The sequence below is a fragment of the Ranitomeya imitator genome, chromosome 1, assembly GCF_032444005.1.
Source record: "Ranitomeya imitator isolate aRanImi1 chromosome 1, aRanImi1.pri, whole genome shotgun sequence".
Taxonomy (NCBI): domain Eukaryota; kingdom Metazoa; phylum Chordata; class Amphibia; order Anura; family Dendrobatidae; genus Ranitomeya; species Ranitomeya imitator.
Window position 1 is genome coordinate 995,914,932 of NC_091282.1, and position 16,773 is coordinate 995,931,704.

Below are 16,773 nucleotides of genomic sequence, written 5' to 3' on the forward strand. Positions count from 1 at the left end.
TCATTTTCCAATAACATCTTTTGTAGTTTGTGCTGTTGTATTTTCTTGTTTCCTTTGCTCCTTTTTATATTTATTTTTTTCCAGCGTATTGATTTCTGACGCCAGTCCGGCATGGTCTCAGATGATGTAAAGCCGGTTAATAACTGTCTTGTGTGTTTTCCCTTTCATCTGCGTGCTGAATCAACCTGAGCAGGAAAGCCCAGAGGAGGGTGGATTGGCTTCTTTTCAGGGGAACGTTGAAATATTCTGTTGTCGTTGTGCGTTAGTCTCTGAGGTTAGAAAGCTGTCATGTAGCACAGCCTAAAACACTCTCTGCAGCGGAAAGTGACTTTATTTTTTTGCCAATTTACACACGCTGCAATGGACGGCCTTGGCCATTACCAAATGCAGCATGAATGTATAACTACAGGCTATAGCTCGCTGGAGATGTTCAGAAAGTTATTAGTTTTGCTAGTAGTTTAGATCAGGTCTAAAAGGCGTCTGCACTACCAGGTAACAACCATACATCACCGTCACAACCCCCACAACACAATGATGGCTATAAGCCCCCTACCTACAGAGCTCTATATAGTAGAGCAGGGGCCTCAAACTCCTCCTCACCGATGGCCATCAGCATGATGGGCTGTGTGTAATTGTAAGACTATAAATGTAACTACCGGTACTCCTGAATATATCGTTAATCGGAGACACTGTCACACACTGTGTGCATCCATTGATCATGTTCTGAAATGAGGTGTCATTTAGCTAGATTTCTTGGTCAAAATACATTTTATTATGGGTATGCTTCCATATACATTTGATTTACAGGTTTTTTTGCAAATTAAGAGTATATGTGCTGCACATGCACAGTATAAATGTGACCCTAAATGTAAACATTCGCTGTGGCAGAAGTGAGGATATCGGAATAAGGGTCAGGAAGGCTGTTGGGGTCTACTTCTGCTGACTATTCACGGGTAATGATTGTAGATGCAACTGTGGCAATATGAATGTTATAGATGCCTGTAAATCCGAGTCTCCCTCCACATGTCACAAACCTGTGCCGTCTAGAAGCCATGGACCTATAATTTCTGGTCGTTACCTGCTTCCGTTAGTCCACACGGGACGAGGTGCTGCAGAGCCAGACTCTACAGATCTCATTCTCTCCTGAGACTGACAGGCAGTGTAGGTTTCCAGAGTTGTCAATTTCTTTTGCAGTTTTCTTCCACTGCAATGTAGCAGGAGTGAAATCTTAAAAATCTACATGTACTACATGCACATTTTGATGTAGATTCACAATTTCCTTTTTTCTGTTCCTAAGGGTGTGTTGACATTGAGTTTTTTTTTTATTATTTATTTTCTGTGTTCTTGGAGCAGAAACTCTAAAAAAATCACAAGGAGCTCAAATACCACAAAATTTGATAAGAGACTTTTTGCTCCGAGATTTCGGCAAAAAAAAAAAAATTCTGTGAAGACCATATAGGAGTATGTGCAGATGACGTCTTTTAGCATACTAAACACATCCACTGCAAGTTATTGTCACATATCATTGCATATGTTCATTTTTGTTTATGCTTTTTTGATTAGTGCCATGTGCAGGTTTTGATCGCAAAACTCATAGTGGCTCAGAAGAAAGAAGTAGAATCTCTTCTATATGCTTGCTTCCCCCTGTATGATTGGAGTCTGCTGCTTTTTGCCTTGAATTGTTCTGTAGAAATCTCTAACGTTAAATTTTTTCTTTTTGCTTTCAGTGCTCCGTTAAAAATTGCCGAATTGCTTTTCACGTCACATGCGCCTTTGATCGCGGCCTGGAGATGAAGACCATCCTAACAGAGGAAGATGAAGTCAAATTTAAGTCTTATTGCCCAAAGCATAGTGGAAGCAAGAAAACAGAGGATGGTCAGATCATTGAGAGCGCTAGTGACTTAAATGGCGCCGTCAGGGCTTCCCCATCGTGCTTGGATGACTTCCAAGGTCTTACTGCCTGCCAGCAGGAGGCAAAGCACGAGAGCCAACGTAAGCTGAAACTCCAGCAGCTTGAGGACGACTTCTATACATTTGTCAATGTACAGGATGTGAGTCAGGCCATGCAAGTCCCATATGATGTCACAGACGTTATCTACCAGTATTGGAAACTGAAGAGGAAAGCCAATTTTAACAAACCACTCATAACTCCCAAGAAGGACGAGGAAGACAACTTGGCCAAGCGTGAACAAGACTTCTTGATTCGTCGTTTGCAACTATTTACTCATCTGCGACAGGATCTAGAACGGGTGAGAGCTTGTTTCCTACTGCTCAGTTGTATGTTCATATGATGTAAAGGGGTTGTAAATCGGAACAGCGAAGGACTACAGATAATCCTGCTTTGGCTGCTTTGCATTGATGTCATAGCCCAGCCTTCTCCATTCAGCGTGTGTTGGCTGTATTTCGTATCCCGCACCCAAAGCAACTGATATGCTCTCCGCTAGCTGTGACTGCAGCATTTAACGGGCTTCACTGTGGGAACAGTTGCTTCTGACGGCCATCCTCACCCCAAGCAATCCCTATGGCTGGGCACCATAGAAAATCGTCAGTTTCACAATACACTGCAGTACTAAGGTATTGCATAGGTCATAAAGAAATTGAAGGTTCAATTTATTTGAAAAAAATTACTGTTTAAATATGTAAAAAAAAAGGCACTTGGAGGTTGAATTCCTTTTTAAAAAGACGGTTTAACCCCTTGGTGACAGGGCCAATTTGGTACTTAATGACCAAGCCAATTTTTACAATTCTGACCAGTCACTTTATGAAGTTATAGCTCTAAGGCTACGTTCACACTAGCGTTCGGCTAGTGTGCGTCGCGCTAGCGTCGGGCGACGCACGCGTCATGCGCCCCTATGTTTAACATGGGGGACGCATGCGTTTTTGCTTGTTGCGTTTTCCGACACGTGCGTCTTTTTTGACGCTAGCGTCGGACCAAGAAAACGCAACAAGTTGCATTTTTCTTGCGTCCGATTTTCGTCAAAAAACGACGCACGCGGCGAAAAACGCAGCGTTTTGCGTGCGTTTGTACGCGTTTTTCGGTGCGTTGTGCGTCGCCGACACAGCGGCGCACAACGCTAGTGTGAACGTAGCCTAAAACGCTTCAACGTATCCCACTGATTCTGAGAATCTTTTTTCGTGACATATTGTACTTCATGTTACGGTAGCAGTAAAAAAAATTCTGTATAACTTGTGTTTATTTATGGGGAAAAAAACGGAAATTTGGCAAAAAAATTTATGTTGAAATTTTCAAACTTTTAATTTTTGTACCCTTAAGTCAGAGAGTGGTGTCACACAAAATAGTTAATAAATAACATTTCCCACATGTAGCCAAGATCCTGGAGAAATTCTGACTCTGGGAGGGTGCTATACCATTGTTTATCAGCGCAGGTATAAAGCGGGGCTGAGGAATACGTACCCTTAACTGCCGCTGTATTGGCGGTCATTAAGGGGTTAAATATGTGTAAAAAACAAAAATATGAATAAGGAAAGAAAAAATATTAAAGATTAAATGTCCACCTTTTTTTCCATTTTGGTATTGCCTGTGTGCGTATTTGATTCAACTAATATATAGTATGAAAATATTTATCCTATACAATGAAATCCAAAATGACAACTGAAATGGTGATTTATATGTCGGACAGTATCTATTTATTTTCATGACTATGATATTTGTAAATTCACACTGAAGGCATGAAAACTAAGAATTAACACGTGGAATTATATACTTAATAAAAAAGTGTGAAACAACTGAAATTATGTCTTATATTCTAGGTTCTTCAAAGTAGCCACCTTTTGCTTTGATGACTGCTTTGCACACTCTTGGCATTCTCTTGATGAGCTTCAAGAGGTAGTCACCAGAAATGGTTTTCACTTCACAGGTGTGCCCTGTCAGGTTTAATAAATGGGATTTCTTGCCTTATAAATGGTGTTGGGACCATCAGTTGTGTTGTGCAGAAGTCTGGTGGATACACAGATGATAGTCCTACTGAATAGACTGTTAGAATTTGTATTATGGCAAGAAAAAAGCATCCAAGTAAAGAAAAACGAGTGGCCATCATTACTTTAAGAAAACTTTGAAAGTGTCCCCAAGTGCAGTTGCAAAAACCATCAAGCGCTACAAAGAAACTGGCTCACATGAGGACCGCCCCAGGAAAGGAAGACCAAGAGTTGCCTCTGCTTCTGAGGATAAGTTTATCCGAGTCACCAGCCTCAGAAATCGCAGGTTAACAGCAGCTCAGATTAGAGACCAGGTCAACGCCACACAGAGTTCTAGCGCAGACACATCTCTACAACAAATGTTAAGAGGAGACTTTGTGCAGCAGGCCTTCATGGTAAAATAGCTGCTAGGAAACCACTGCTAAGGACAGGCAACAAGCAGGAGAGACATGTTTGAGCTAAAAAACACAAGGAATGGACATTAGACCAATGGAAATCTGTGCTTTGGTCTGATGAGTCCAAATTTGAGATCTTTGGTTCCAACCACCGTGTCTTTGTGCGACACAGAAAAGGTGAGCGGATGGACTCTACATTCCTGGTTCCCGCTGTGAAGCATGGAGGAGGAGGTGTGATGGTGTGGGGGTGCTTTGCTGGTGACACTGTTGGGGATTTATTCAAAATTGAAGGCATACTGAACCAGCATGGGTACCACAGCATCTTGCAGCGGCATGCTATTCTATCCGGTTTGCATTTTAGTTGGACCATCATTTATTTTTCAACAGGACAATAATAATAATAATAATTTTTATTTATATAGCACCAACAAATTCCGCAGCACTTTACAATAAGCGGGGACATATGGGGACAATGACCCCAAACACACCTCCAGGCTGTGTAAGGGCTATTTGACCAAGAAGGAGAGTGATGGGGTGCTACACCAGATGACCTGGCCTCCACAGTCACCAGACCTGAACCCAATCGAGATGGTTTGGGGTGAGCTGGACCACAGAGTGAAGGCAAAAGGGCCAACAAGTGCTAAGCATCTCTGGAAACTCATTCAAGATTGTTGGAAGACCATTACTGGTGACTCTTGAAGCTCATCAAGATAATGCCAAGAGTGTGCAAAGCAGTCATCAAAGCAAAAGGTGGCTACTTTGAAGAACATAAGTCATATTTCCAGTTGTTTCACACTTTTTTTAAGTATATAATTCCACATGTGTTAATTCATAGTTTTGATGCCTTCAGTGTGAATGTACAATTTTCATATATATATATATATATATATATATATATATATATATATATATATATATATATATATATATATACATACAGTTATATGAAAAAGTTTGGGCACCCCTATTAATCTTAAGCTTAATGTTTTATAAAAACTGGCTTTTTTTGCAACAGCTATTTCAGTTTCATATACAGTGGGGCAAAAAAGTATTTAGTCAGTCAGCAATAGTGCAAGTTCCACCACTTAAAAAGATGAGAGGCGTCTGTAATTTACATCACAGGTAGACCTCAACTATGGGAGACAAACTGAGAAAAAAAAATCCAGAAAATCACAGTCTGTTTTTTTTAACATTTTATTTGCATATTGTGGAAAATAAGTATTTGGTCAGAAACAAACAATCAAGATTTCTGGCTCTCACAGACCTGTAACTTCTTCTTTAAGAGTCTCCTCTTTCCTCCACTCATTACCTGTAGTAATGGCACCTGTTTAAACTTGTTATCAGTATAAAAAGACACCTGTGCACACCCTCAAACAGTCTGACTCCAAACTCCACTATGGTGAAGACCAAAGAGCTGTCAAAGGACACCAGAAACAAAATTGTAGCCCTGCACCAGGCTGGGAAGACTGAATCTGCAATAGCCAACCAGCTTGGAGTGAAGAAATCAACAGTGGGAGCAATAATTAGAAAATGGAAGACCTACAAGACCACTGATAATCTCCCTCGATCTGGGGCTCCACGCAAAATCCCACCCCGTGGGGTCAGAATGATCACAAGAACGGTGAGCAAAAATCCCAGAACCACGCGGGGGGACCTAGTGAATGAACTGCAGAGAGCTGGGACCAATGTAACAAGGCCTACCATAAGTAACACACTATGCCACCATGGACTCAGATCCTGCAGTGCGAGACGTGTCCCACTGCTTAAGCCAGTACATGTCCGGGCCCGTCTGAAGTTTGCTAGAGAGCATTTGGATGATCCAGAGGAGTTTTGGGAGAATGTCCTATGGTCTGATGAAACCAAACTGGAACTGTTTGGTAGAAACACAACTTGTCGTGTTTGGAGGAAAAAGAATACTGAGTTGCATTCATCAAACACCATACCTACTGTAAAGCATGGTGGTGGAAACATCATGCTTTGGGGCTGTTTCTCTGCAAAGGGGCCAGGACAACTGATCCGGGTACATGAAAGAATGAATGGGGCCATGTATCGTGAGATTTTGAGTGCAAACCTCCTTCCATCAGCAAGGGCATTGAAGATGAAACGTGGCTGGGTCTTTCAACATGACAATGATCCAAAGCACACCGCCAGGGCAAGGAAGGAGTGGCTTCGTAAGAAGCATTTCAAGGTCCTGGAGTGGCCTAGCCAGTCTCCAGATCTCAACTCTATAGAAAACCTTTGGAGGGAGTTGAAAGTCCGTGTTGCCAAGCGAAAAGCCAAAAACATCACTGCTCTAGAGATCTGCATGGAGGAATGGGCCAACATACCAACAACAGTGTGTGGCAACCTTGTGAAGACTTACAGAAAACGTTTGACCTCTGTCATTGCCAACAAAGGATATATTACAAAGTATTGAGATGAAATTTTGTTTCTGACCAAATACTTATTTTCCACCATAATATGCAAATAAAATGTTAAAAAAACAGACAATGTGATTTTCTGGATTTTTTTGTCTGTTTGTCTCCCATAGTTGAGGTCTACCTATGATGTAAATTACAGACGCCTCTCATCTTTTTAAGTGGTGGAACTTGCACTATTGCTGACTGACTAAATATTTTTTTGTTACTGTATCTGATAACTGTTGGACACAGTAATGTTTCTGTCTTGAAATGAGGTTTATTGTACAGAAAATGTGCAATCTGCATTCAAACAAAATTTGACAGGTGCATAAGTATGGGCACCCTTATCATTTTCTTGTTTTAAATACTCCTACCTACTTTTTACTGACTTACTAAAGCACTTTCTTTATCGCCTCTCATTGGGGGACACAGGAACCATGGTTGTATGCTGCTGCCACTAGGAGGCTGACACTTATGCAAATAAAAAAGTTAGCTCCTCCTCTGCAGTGTACACCCCACCGACTGGCATTATACTCTTCAGTTTAGCTTAGTGTCGGTAGGAGGTGGACACGGGTCTTTCATTAGACCCTTATCTACCTCAGTGTGCGTCGTTTCTTTTCAGGTTTTTCCGGAGGGATACAGGGTGAACAGTCACACCTGTAGTCCCATAATACGGACTATGAGTACGGCGTGTACTGCCACCCCATATCCTCATAGATCCCTCTCCAGGACCAGGAGCCTAGCACACAAGCGTGCTTAGAAGTCCGGTCCTGGCTTCGTCCCCCACCCACTCGCCTACCAGAGTCTGTCGGTTGCGGAGACGAGGACGTCCATCAGCTCCCTGGACGTCTCATTCCCTTTTCAGGTTAGTATCGGCGTTGGGAGGTTTGAGGTAAGTATTTCCCCATCCCATCCCAGATATCTCAAGGGGGAAGTCTTACTAGGGGCTCCCAGATTACCTCGTCGTCGCTTGCGCCCAGATTGCAGCAGCACGACCCGGGTTTTCAATATATTACGCAGAGGCGCGTTTCTTTTTGCTGCGGCCCTTCTGTCTCCTCTCCGATGCGGGGCCCTTACAGGCTACCGCGCCACTTCGCATCTCCAGCGCCGCGGTTCTATGGCCCTTTTCCACCGTCCGGCGCCTGTGATGCAGCCCTGACAGGCTGCCGTGCCGCTCCTCCCTGCGGCGCACTGCTCCGGCGCCGCGGTTTCTTGGGGCACTTCTTCCCAGCGCGACAGCCCTTACAGGCTGCCGCGCTGCTTCCCCCTGCGGCGCACTGCTCTGGTGCCATGGGGGAGGGGGGGGGGTTCTCTGCGGCCGCTCTACAGCGGGACAGCCTTGGCAGGCTGCTGCGCCGCTTCTCTTCTGCTGCGCACTATTCCGGCGCCGCGACCTCTTTCCTTGGCCATCTCGGCTGGCTCCGCCCCTTCCTCCACGCCGCTGCTTGACACAGGCAGGCGGATTTCCACATCGTGCCCCGCATTTTCGCCAAAGAACTCCGCAGGGCACTCATTTCTGGGGGCACAGCACACCATCTGCGCAGATTGCAGCACCAGAGGCCGCAGGGCAGGATCTCCACTTTTTCTCCGGAGATCCACCGCAAGCGGGACATCTTCCTCCAGGCCTGCAGCAACCTGGTATCCGTTTTCTCATCTGCCGTGAGTAGCTCTGCACTGCAGACTGACACCCCCCTGGAAGGGAGTATGGAGCTGGCGCCGGGCAGTGACTGCAGAGAGTAAGGAGCGACCATTTTTCCGCCGGACTGTGCCAATCGCTGATTGGTCGTGGCTGTTTTGCCGCGACCAATCAGCGACTTGGATTTCCATGACAGACAGAGGCTGCGACCAATACGTACGTACGTACATACATACATACATACATACATACATACATACATACATCTCAAAAAAATAAGGGAACACTAAAATCCCACATCCTAGATGTCACTGAATGAAATATTCCAGTTGTAAATTTTTTATTCATTACATAGAGGAATGTGCTGAGAACAGTACAGCATAAAAATTATCAGCGTAAATCACAGGTAATATCCCACGGAGGTCTGGAGTTGGAATGATGCTCAAAATGAAAGTGGAAAATGAAGTTACCGGCTGATCCAACTTCATTGGAAATGCCTCAAGACATGGAAATGATGCTCAGTATTGTGTGTGTGTGGCCTTCACGTGCCTGTATGACCTCCCTACAATGCCTGGCCATGCTCCTGATGAGGCGGCGGATGGTCTCCTGAGGGATCTCCTCCCAGACCTGGACTAAAGCATCCGCCAACTCCTGGACAGTCTGTGTTGCAATTTGACGTTGGTGGATGGTGCGAGACATGATGTCCCAGATGTGTTCATTTGGATTCAGGTCTGGGGAATGGGCGGGTCAGTCCATAGCTTCAATTCCTTCATCTTGCAGGAACTGCTGACACACTCCAGCTACATGAGGTCTGGCATTGTTCAGCATTAGGAGGAACCCAGGGCCAACCACACCAGCATATGGTCTCACAAGGGGTCTGAGGATCTCATCTCTGTACCTAATGGCAGTCGGGCTACTTCTGGCGAGCACATGTAGGGGTCGGGCTACTTCTGGCGAGCACATGTAGGGCTGTGCGGCCCTCCAAAGAAATGCCACCCCACACCATTACTGACTCACTGCCAAACCAGTCATGCTGAAGGTTGTTGCAGGCAGCAGATCGCTCTCCACGGCGTCTCCAGACTGTTACATGAGCTCAGTGAGAACCTGCTTTCATCTGTGAAGAGCACAGGGCGCCAGTGGCAAATTTGCCAATCCTGGTGTTTTGTGGTAAATGCCAAGCGTCCTGCACGGTGTTGGGCTGTGAGCACAACCCCCATCTGTGGATGTCTGGCACTCAGAAACCGACTCCATGAGGATGGTCTAACTGTTTGTGCAGACACATGCACCTTTGTGGCCTGATGGGTCATTTTGCAGGGCTTTCGCAGTGCTCCTCCTGTTCCTCCTTGCACAAAGGCTGAGGTAGCGGTCCTGCTGCTGGGTTGTTGCCCTCCTACGGCCCCCACCACATCTCCTGGTGTACTGGCCTATCTCCTCTCTCTCCAAGTTCGAAAGTGACCAAAACCGCCAGAAAGCATTGGTACTGAGATGTGGTCTGTGGTGCCCACCTGCAGAACCACTCCTTTGAGTGTCTTGATAATTGCCAATAATTTTCATCTGTTTTCTATTCCATTTGCACAACAGCATGTGAAATTGTCAAACAGTGTTGCTTCCTAAGTGGACAGTTTGATTTCACAGAAGTTTGATTTACTTGGAGTTATATTCTGTTTGTGTTACGTTTATTTTTTTGAGAAGTGTAATATGTGTGTGTAAAAGTTCAGAACTAAAAAATAAATATCTTTCCTAGGTTTGGTATTGCCGTAATTGTAGTGCCCATAAGGCTATGTGCACACGTTGCGGATTAGGCTTAGGAATTTCTGGTGTGGACTCTGCCTCTCCTGGCAGAAAACGCACCTGCGGATTTGTTGCGTTTTTTGTGCAGTTCCGTAGCGTTTTTTGCTGCGGTTTTTGCGGATTAGCTGTGTTTTTTGCCCCTGCGGTTTTCTATAATGGAATGGGTACAAAAGCGCTGCAGATTCACAAAAAAAGAAGTGACATGCTACTTCTTTTAAACCGCAGCGTTTCCGCAGCGGATTTTCTGCAAAGTGTGCACAGCATTTTTTTTTTCTCATTGATTTACATTGTACTGTAAATCAGTTGCGGATCTGCAGCGTTTCTGCACCGCAAAAAACGCTACGGATCCGCAGAGAATCCGCAACGTGTGCACATACCTAAGAATCCCAATTTGATTTTTTTTCTCATTCTTCAGGGCATTTTATTATAAAATGTAATTTAAAAAAAATACAATTTGTCCTGCATAAAGCAAACCCCCATATGGCTAGGTCAAAGGAAGAAAAAAAAATTATGGCTCTTTTAAGTAATGGAGGAAAAAATTAAGAACAAAAAAATCTCCTAGTCACTTGGGGTCGCCTATTTTTTATTTTTTTTTTTTTTCAGTCCGTTCAGTTTTTTCTATTTTTTTTTTACATCGCTCTTTTCCCAGCTTCTATGCAAACGGATGTGTGTCTAGTAAGAGTAAACACTTTTTTCCTAGGCTTGGGTGAGGTGGGGGTGGTTAGTGTGTGTATGTTTATGAAAATTGGAAAATACTGTAAATGTTGAATAAAAAAAAGATATGATGTAAAAATCAGACTACACACAAACCAACTGTGGTGATCTTACAGCCATACTATTTCCATATCTCCCTTACCTTTTAGTAATACAAATCCAGTCTGCTAATAAAAGAACAAAAAAAGACCAAATTGAAAGAGATTTTCCCAAGTTCCTCCACCATGCTCACAACCCCAGTGGGGGAGCCTCCCGGGGAGATACTCAAATCACAATTACCAAACTGACACTCCTACAAACAGCGACAAGAAGAAAAAACGGAGTTGATGTCCATAAATATTAACAAGTTTTATTGGTTACACAATTTACAACCATAGCCATAAATATATTCACGAGTCATAGTTCAATAAACATTGATTATAAACAAAAAAAGAGGGTGAAGGTAGCAAAAGATGGAAAAGCACGGCGTGGATAATCCTAATGCCAATTATATCATTCTAAAGAGCATTGTGCAACTAGTAAATGGGCCCAGGACCAAGCACTGTAATGCTTCCAAACAATCATGAGTCACTCACTATAGACAGGTACACCGAGCCCTGCGCACAGGCTCAAAGACCGAAAATCAGATCAGTAGTCAAAAAAACTAAGGGGGAAGTAAACCCATATAGTCCTTACCCAGATGGTGGCAACCGGGATACTCCACGCCGTGGCCCCAACGCGCGTTTCTCGTCAGCTTCGTCAGGGGGCCTTTTTAAAATCAAGAGTGTTTGTAAAATGTCTTTATTATTCAGTACAGATGCATTAGGTCAAATATAAAGGGCTGTAATGGTGGATATATCAGAACAGACCTTGTCTGTGAGTGTCAATTTCTGTGGGCATATTTGTCGCTGCGCTTCTTTAATATAGTTGGTAGTAGGGAAGACAGAACTCCTCTGGATGGTGGCAGCTCACAAATTCCTATTATTTTTTTTTTCCAACCAACATTCTGCGTTTGTAGGGTCCACGTCTATGTAACTATTATTGCTGTGAAACAGAAAAGTTTTAATTTACAAGACAAAATGTTAGTTACCGCAACGAACAGGAAAAAATGAATACATTTTCCACATAAAATAACAGATTACAGATGACTATTCACAAGATATTGGGTTACTGGCAGTTGACCAGTAGCTGTTTCAGGTCCTTTCCCTTTTTCCTGAAGTTTCTGGTAAGAGTGCATTACATTAGTGCTGGAATAGTGTCTGGATTGTCTCCCCACACTGCTTATCCCTTGGATCCTGTTACATGAATCCTGTGGCTTTACATTGTCGTCTGTACATCTGCTGCGGTGTAGTAATCCCGCTCGAGCCAAGGGAAGATTCTGGCGTCAAGTCAAGATGCATCCTGTGTGCTAAACAAATGCTGCATCCACAAGCTGAGGTTTCTTTTCTTCTCTATTTTAGGTACGCAACCTCACATACATGGTGACCAGGAGGGAGAAGATGAAGCGCTCTGTTTGTAAAGTTCAGGAGCAAATCTTTAATCTTTACACAAAGCTGTTGGATCAGGAAAGAAGCAGCGCTGGTAAGATGCGTGGTATAACTACATCTACCTTCTGCTTGTATCGCTCTGATTTCATAACGCGCTGTCGCCGAGGAGCGTGACTTCAGAATAACTGCCTCATGTCACGCTGAATGATTGATGAATCGCTACCGATCATCTGATGGACACCGTCATGTAAAGGCTACTGTATAAGCCATTTATCACTTATGTGGTAATACCTATATTTGGTCGAGGAAGATCTTGTTTTGTGCATTACAGGATTATTAATGTTGTAACCGCTTGTAAAATAAACTTAATAGCAATAATTGGAGGTGTGCAGTCTTAAGCTACAAGTCTGCAGTCACTCTATGCAGTCTGCATACTTCCGGCCACATTTTGACTAAATAGACTGTATGAATACACTTGTATTAAATGAGGCTGTGTCCTGCCTATCTAGTCAGCATAAAACAACGTGTGCAAATCACATACTTGCAGTCACACACCCACCGCTCCCGGCATCGGAAAATTCTTGCAGTGCCCGCCATGTGAAGATTCACAAGTCTAGAATCACTTGTCGGGCCCCTTGACATGTACGTTAAAGGGAATCTATCAGGTTTTTTCTATATAGCCTGACATCAACGTGGATGAGAGCAGCATGGTTTCCTTTTGATGCAATCACTTGTTTTCTGTGCTGCAAATCTGCCAGCTCTCTGAATGCTGAGCCCTGTGTAACCCCGCCCACACCCCTGATTGGCAGCTTTCTGGGTATATTAACAGAAAGCTGCTAATGTGGTGGGACGGCCTTACTCAGATTAGAGGACTAAGAGGTACAAGGCAGCTTGTCCTTTTGTAGTAGTCTACTGATAAAACACCGATTTTATTGAAACTGTAAGGCTAGTTTCACACTAACATTTACCTGATCTGCGGCGGGCTGCGGACTTCCTCCGTGAAGCCCCGCCCTCCGCCGCTAGCTCCGCCTACTTCTGCATGCGGCCTGCGTACCTATCTTTAACATTAGGTACGCAGGTCGTGCGGATGGTGCCGTATGCGTCGTTTTGACGATGCAGGAAAAAAATGCTACAGGCTGCGTCTACGCTGGTCGCCGCATCGTCAAAATGACGCATGCGGCAGCATCTGCATACAGCCGCACGACCTGCGTACCTAATGTTAAAGATAGGTATGCGGGCTGCATGCAGAAGTAGGCGGAGCTAGCGGCGGAGGTGCAGCCGAGGGCGGGGCTTCACTGAGGAAGTCCGCAGCCCACCGCAGATCAGGGAAACGCTAATGTGAAACCGGCCTTATATAATGCCTATTAAGTGACACCTTACTGGAATCCGGCTCTCAGCCCCTATATCTTACTGCTGGCAGGTTTCTGCCATTTAATCTGAGAACTGATTCCCTTTTTAAAGTAAATATTGGTATTCTCCAAAAAAATATCATGCTCTGACAACTCTGAACTTCTGGAAATGTTCAAGTATATTCACAACTTTGTGTTACCATATTGTTCCTTGTCAATAGGCGGTGTCCGCAGCTATTATTTTCCAAGAGACGTAAAAGAGGGGAAAGGCCAAATGCACAGTTCTTCTGCATTGCTATTTTTACTAAAACAAGTCCATGTAGCTAACCGGTCCTCTTAAAGAAGGGAAATGTTATTACTGACGGGAAGTGCAGTAAATGTCCTCATGATCACTTCCAAATCTTATTTTCCTCTAGGCTGAGGTTGAAGGGCCCTACACACTGTATGATGGTGTCATTGTATTTCCCTACTCACTGTGACATTTTTTATTTATTTTTTTCAGGTGGCTTTTCAGAAAGCGACTTTCTCTTTAATACACAGCCATCTGGCCCAGATGCTCCAAAAATTGAAGATTTGAAGTGGCATTCTGCTTTCTTCAGGAAACAGCTTGGTTCTTCTTTGGGGCGCTCCATGAAAATGTCCCACAAAAAGAATAGAGACCGTGAAAGGTCGTTGAGCAGCATGAAATCGCAGTACTCTCGATCTACCTTCAGTGATAAAAAGAGGGATGGAGTGCCTGCCGTGTCTGCTGCATTACCTGTGGAGAAGGCCATTGCAAAGGTTTCACCAGTCCGTCACAAAAATGGGGCCAGCATTCCAGAGCACAGGAAAAGGCGAGACAGCCGCCCTCAGTGCGATATTATAAAAGCAGAGCTAAAGGAAAAGCCCCATAAGCTGCACCAGAAGACCTTGAGGACAGGAGAGCCAGTGGATAAGACTGTGGAGAACAAGAAAACCCCAAGTCAGTGTAGTAATAAGACGGCAACCATAGCCACAAAAAAGTCCTCAGCTGGAAACAGCTTACCCAAGTACAGTGGCTCCATCATCAAAATACATTGCAACCAGACTTCAGTAAAAGTGCCTACAAGCCCTGTGAAAAACTGGGGGGGGTTCCGAATTCCAAAGAAAGGAGAGAGGCAGCCACAAAAAGAGGAAACCTGTCAATCAAACACAAACTGCCAATATATGGGACTTGTTTCTCCAAATAATAGGACAAAAGATAAACTAAAGCTCGTCAGTGACAATGATGGCTACACACCCGATGCGGAGATGAGTGACTCTGAAACAGAATCCACAGAGAAGTGTCCACTACAAAGGCTGTCATCCAGCAGAGGATACAAGACAGACATTATTAGGAGAAGCATCCTAGCCTCGTAACTGGACAACCTTGTCATGTGCTCCAAGCTGTAACCACAAGACAGACTGGTTCTCTAGAAAGACTTGAAACTGGATCGGTCAATAGTCTGCTCTTCCTATACTTGCTCCAGTGTGTTTACTTGCACTTGAAAATCCAGGACTTTCCTCCTACCCCGATATCTTCCCTTCTTTTTCTCCATCTGCTTATGTTAGGCATAGAGTATGTTTATCAGGCAGGTTTACAAGCTTGAGGGTAGGCCACACTGGAAGTGCTTTAATTTGTCCATGTGGAAGCACATTGTAGACATTTTGGAGTAATACACAGTTTGGGTTTTGGGTACACCAACTTGCACTTCTGGCCCGTTACATTTCCTTGCACTTATTTTGATCTCCAGGCATGGTCTTAAGTATCTTTTCATTTGCCTGTTAAGCTGTTTTGTTAGCACAATGGCCAATTGTGTTGGGTACTTGGTGGAGTGGAATCAATAATCTAATAACATGTATAGGCTCTCTGGTGCGTGCGTGATGCAATGTCCACTTAAAATTTATTTTGGAAGTTTGAGGAACTGGGAGAAAAAAAGGGAGCACCTCCTTCCTCAAAATAAAACTGCATTGTACACACATACTGATGAGCTGTCCATACTTCTTTGCCACAGTGCATGTCTGGGTCTCATACTCCTTACATAGGAGACCTCCAGGCTATTAGGGTATTTAGATACCATCTTTGATTTGCAAGATAATCTTTGTTTTATATGTCTAGCATCGGAAATGCAACCAAAAGACCTAACTTTCCATCTACACTAGATTAGTAGACAAAACTATTGCGGAGAGTGAATACCTTGTATATATGGGTCATTACCAAGGGGGACTTCTGAATATGCATTCCGCTCCCATTTTTGGGTATTTACTAATGCATAACTTGTTCCGTTGAGTTGTGGAGTATTGAATGGAGACAATAATAGACTTCCTTCCATTTCCAGGGATGAAGGATTTATACACAACATGGATGCAAGTTTCCATAATTGTGCATATGATCAGTGGTGTGCTTGCGTCTTCAGCTCTCACAGAGATGGCATCTATGTAAAGACGATGAAGAGCCAAATCTAATCAGATTTGCTCAAATAGAGAACACTGTTGCATACTTCCTGCACTATTCAGCAATGATGCGTAGTGAGTGGCGGTGTCTTTTATCCCTACCTACGGTATGCTTTCCCAGGCCCTTTCTATGGTACTTATGACATGATCTATGAACACACAAAACACAATGTGTGTGTTTAGACATTTCACCTTGAACTGACCTTGCCTGCACATGTCTGACCATTTCATGATTATGCTGACTATTTTTATGGCTTTAGAAGATCTTCCTAGATGTTCCTTATGGAAATCCCAATTATACATTGATGTGTATACTACCATTAAGCCATTTTGTTATGTGTTTTCTCTTGTTTCATTCCAGAAAAGAACACCACAAAAATGTCCAGGGGGTTTTCAGGATTGTGGAAAAGACCCACTTTTTGTTTTCCTCTAGATTTACACCACTCTTATCCCTGGGTTGTCTCTGGAATTATAGGTCTGTCCCATTCTCTTGAATTGTGCAATACCAGGCACAGCCAATGGACAAGACACGTGCTGCTTCTGATGCGGAGTTTTTTTTTTTTTTAATCCGGTACAGGTTATTTTAATCTTGTAAACCTGCCTCGGTCTTTGCCACTGTGTTTTTCTGTAGGCAGC

The 16,773-nt window shown here is 43.8% G+C and overlaps 1 protein-coding gene across 1 annotated transcript in view; it reads left to right on the forward strand.

The window, feature by feature from the left end:
• JADE1 (jade family PHD finger 1) overlaps positions 1–15,207 on the forward strand; it is a 110,132-nt gene extending 94,925 nt beyond the window's left edge. The window contains exons 9-11 of the mRNA XM_069743942.1: positions 1,728–2,249; positions 12,311–12,431; positions 14,189–15,207. Coding sequence (XP_069600043.1) covers positions 1,728–2,249; positions 12,311–12,431; positions 14,189–15,063 — 1,518 coding nt within the window. The 3' untranslated portion in view covers positions 15,064–15,207. The remainder of the gene's footprint in view (positions 1–1,727; positions 2,250–12,310; positions 12,432–14,188) is intronic.
• Positions 15,208–16,773: the final 1,566 nt, after the last annotated feature.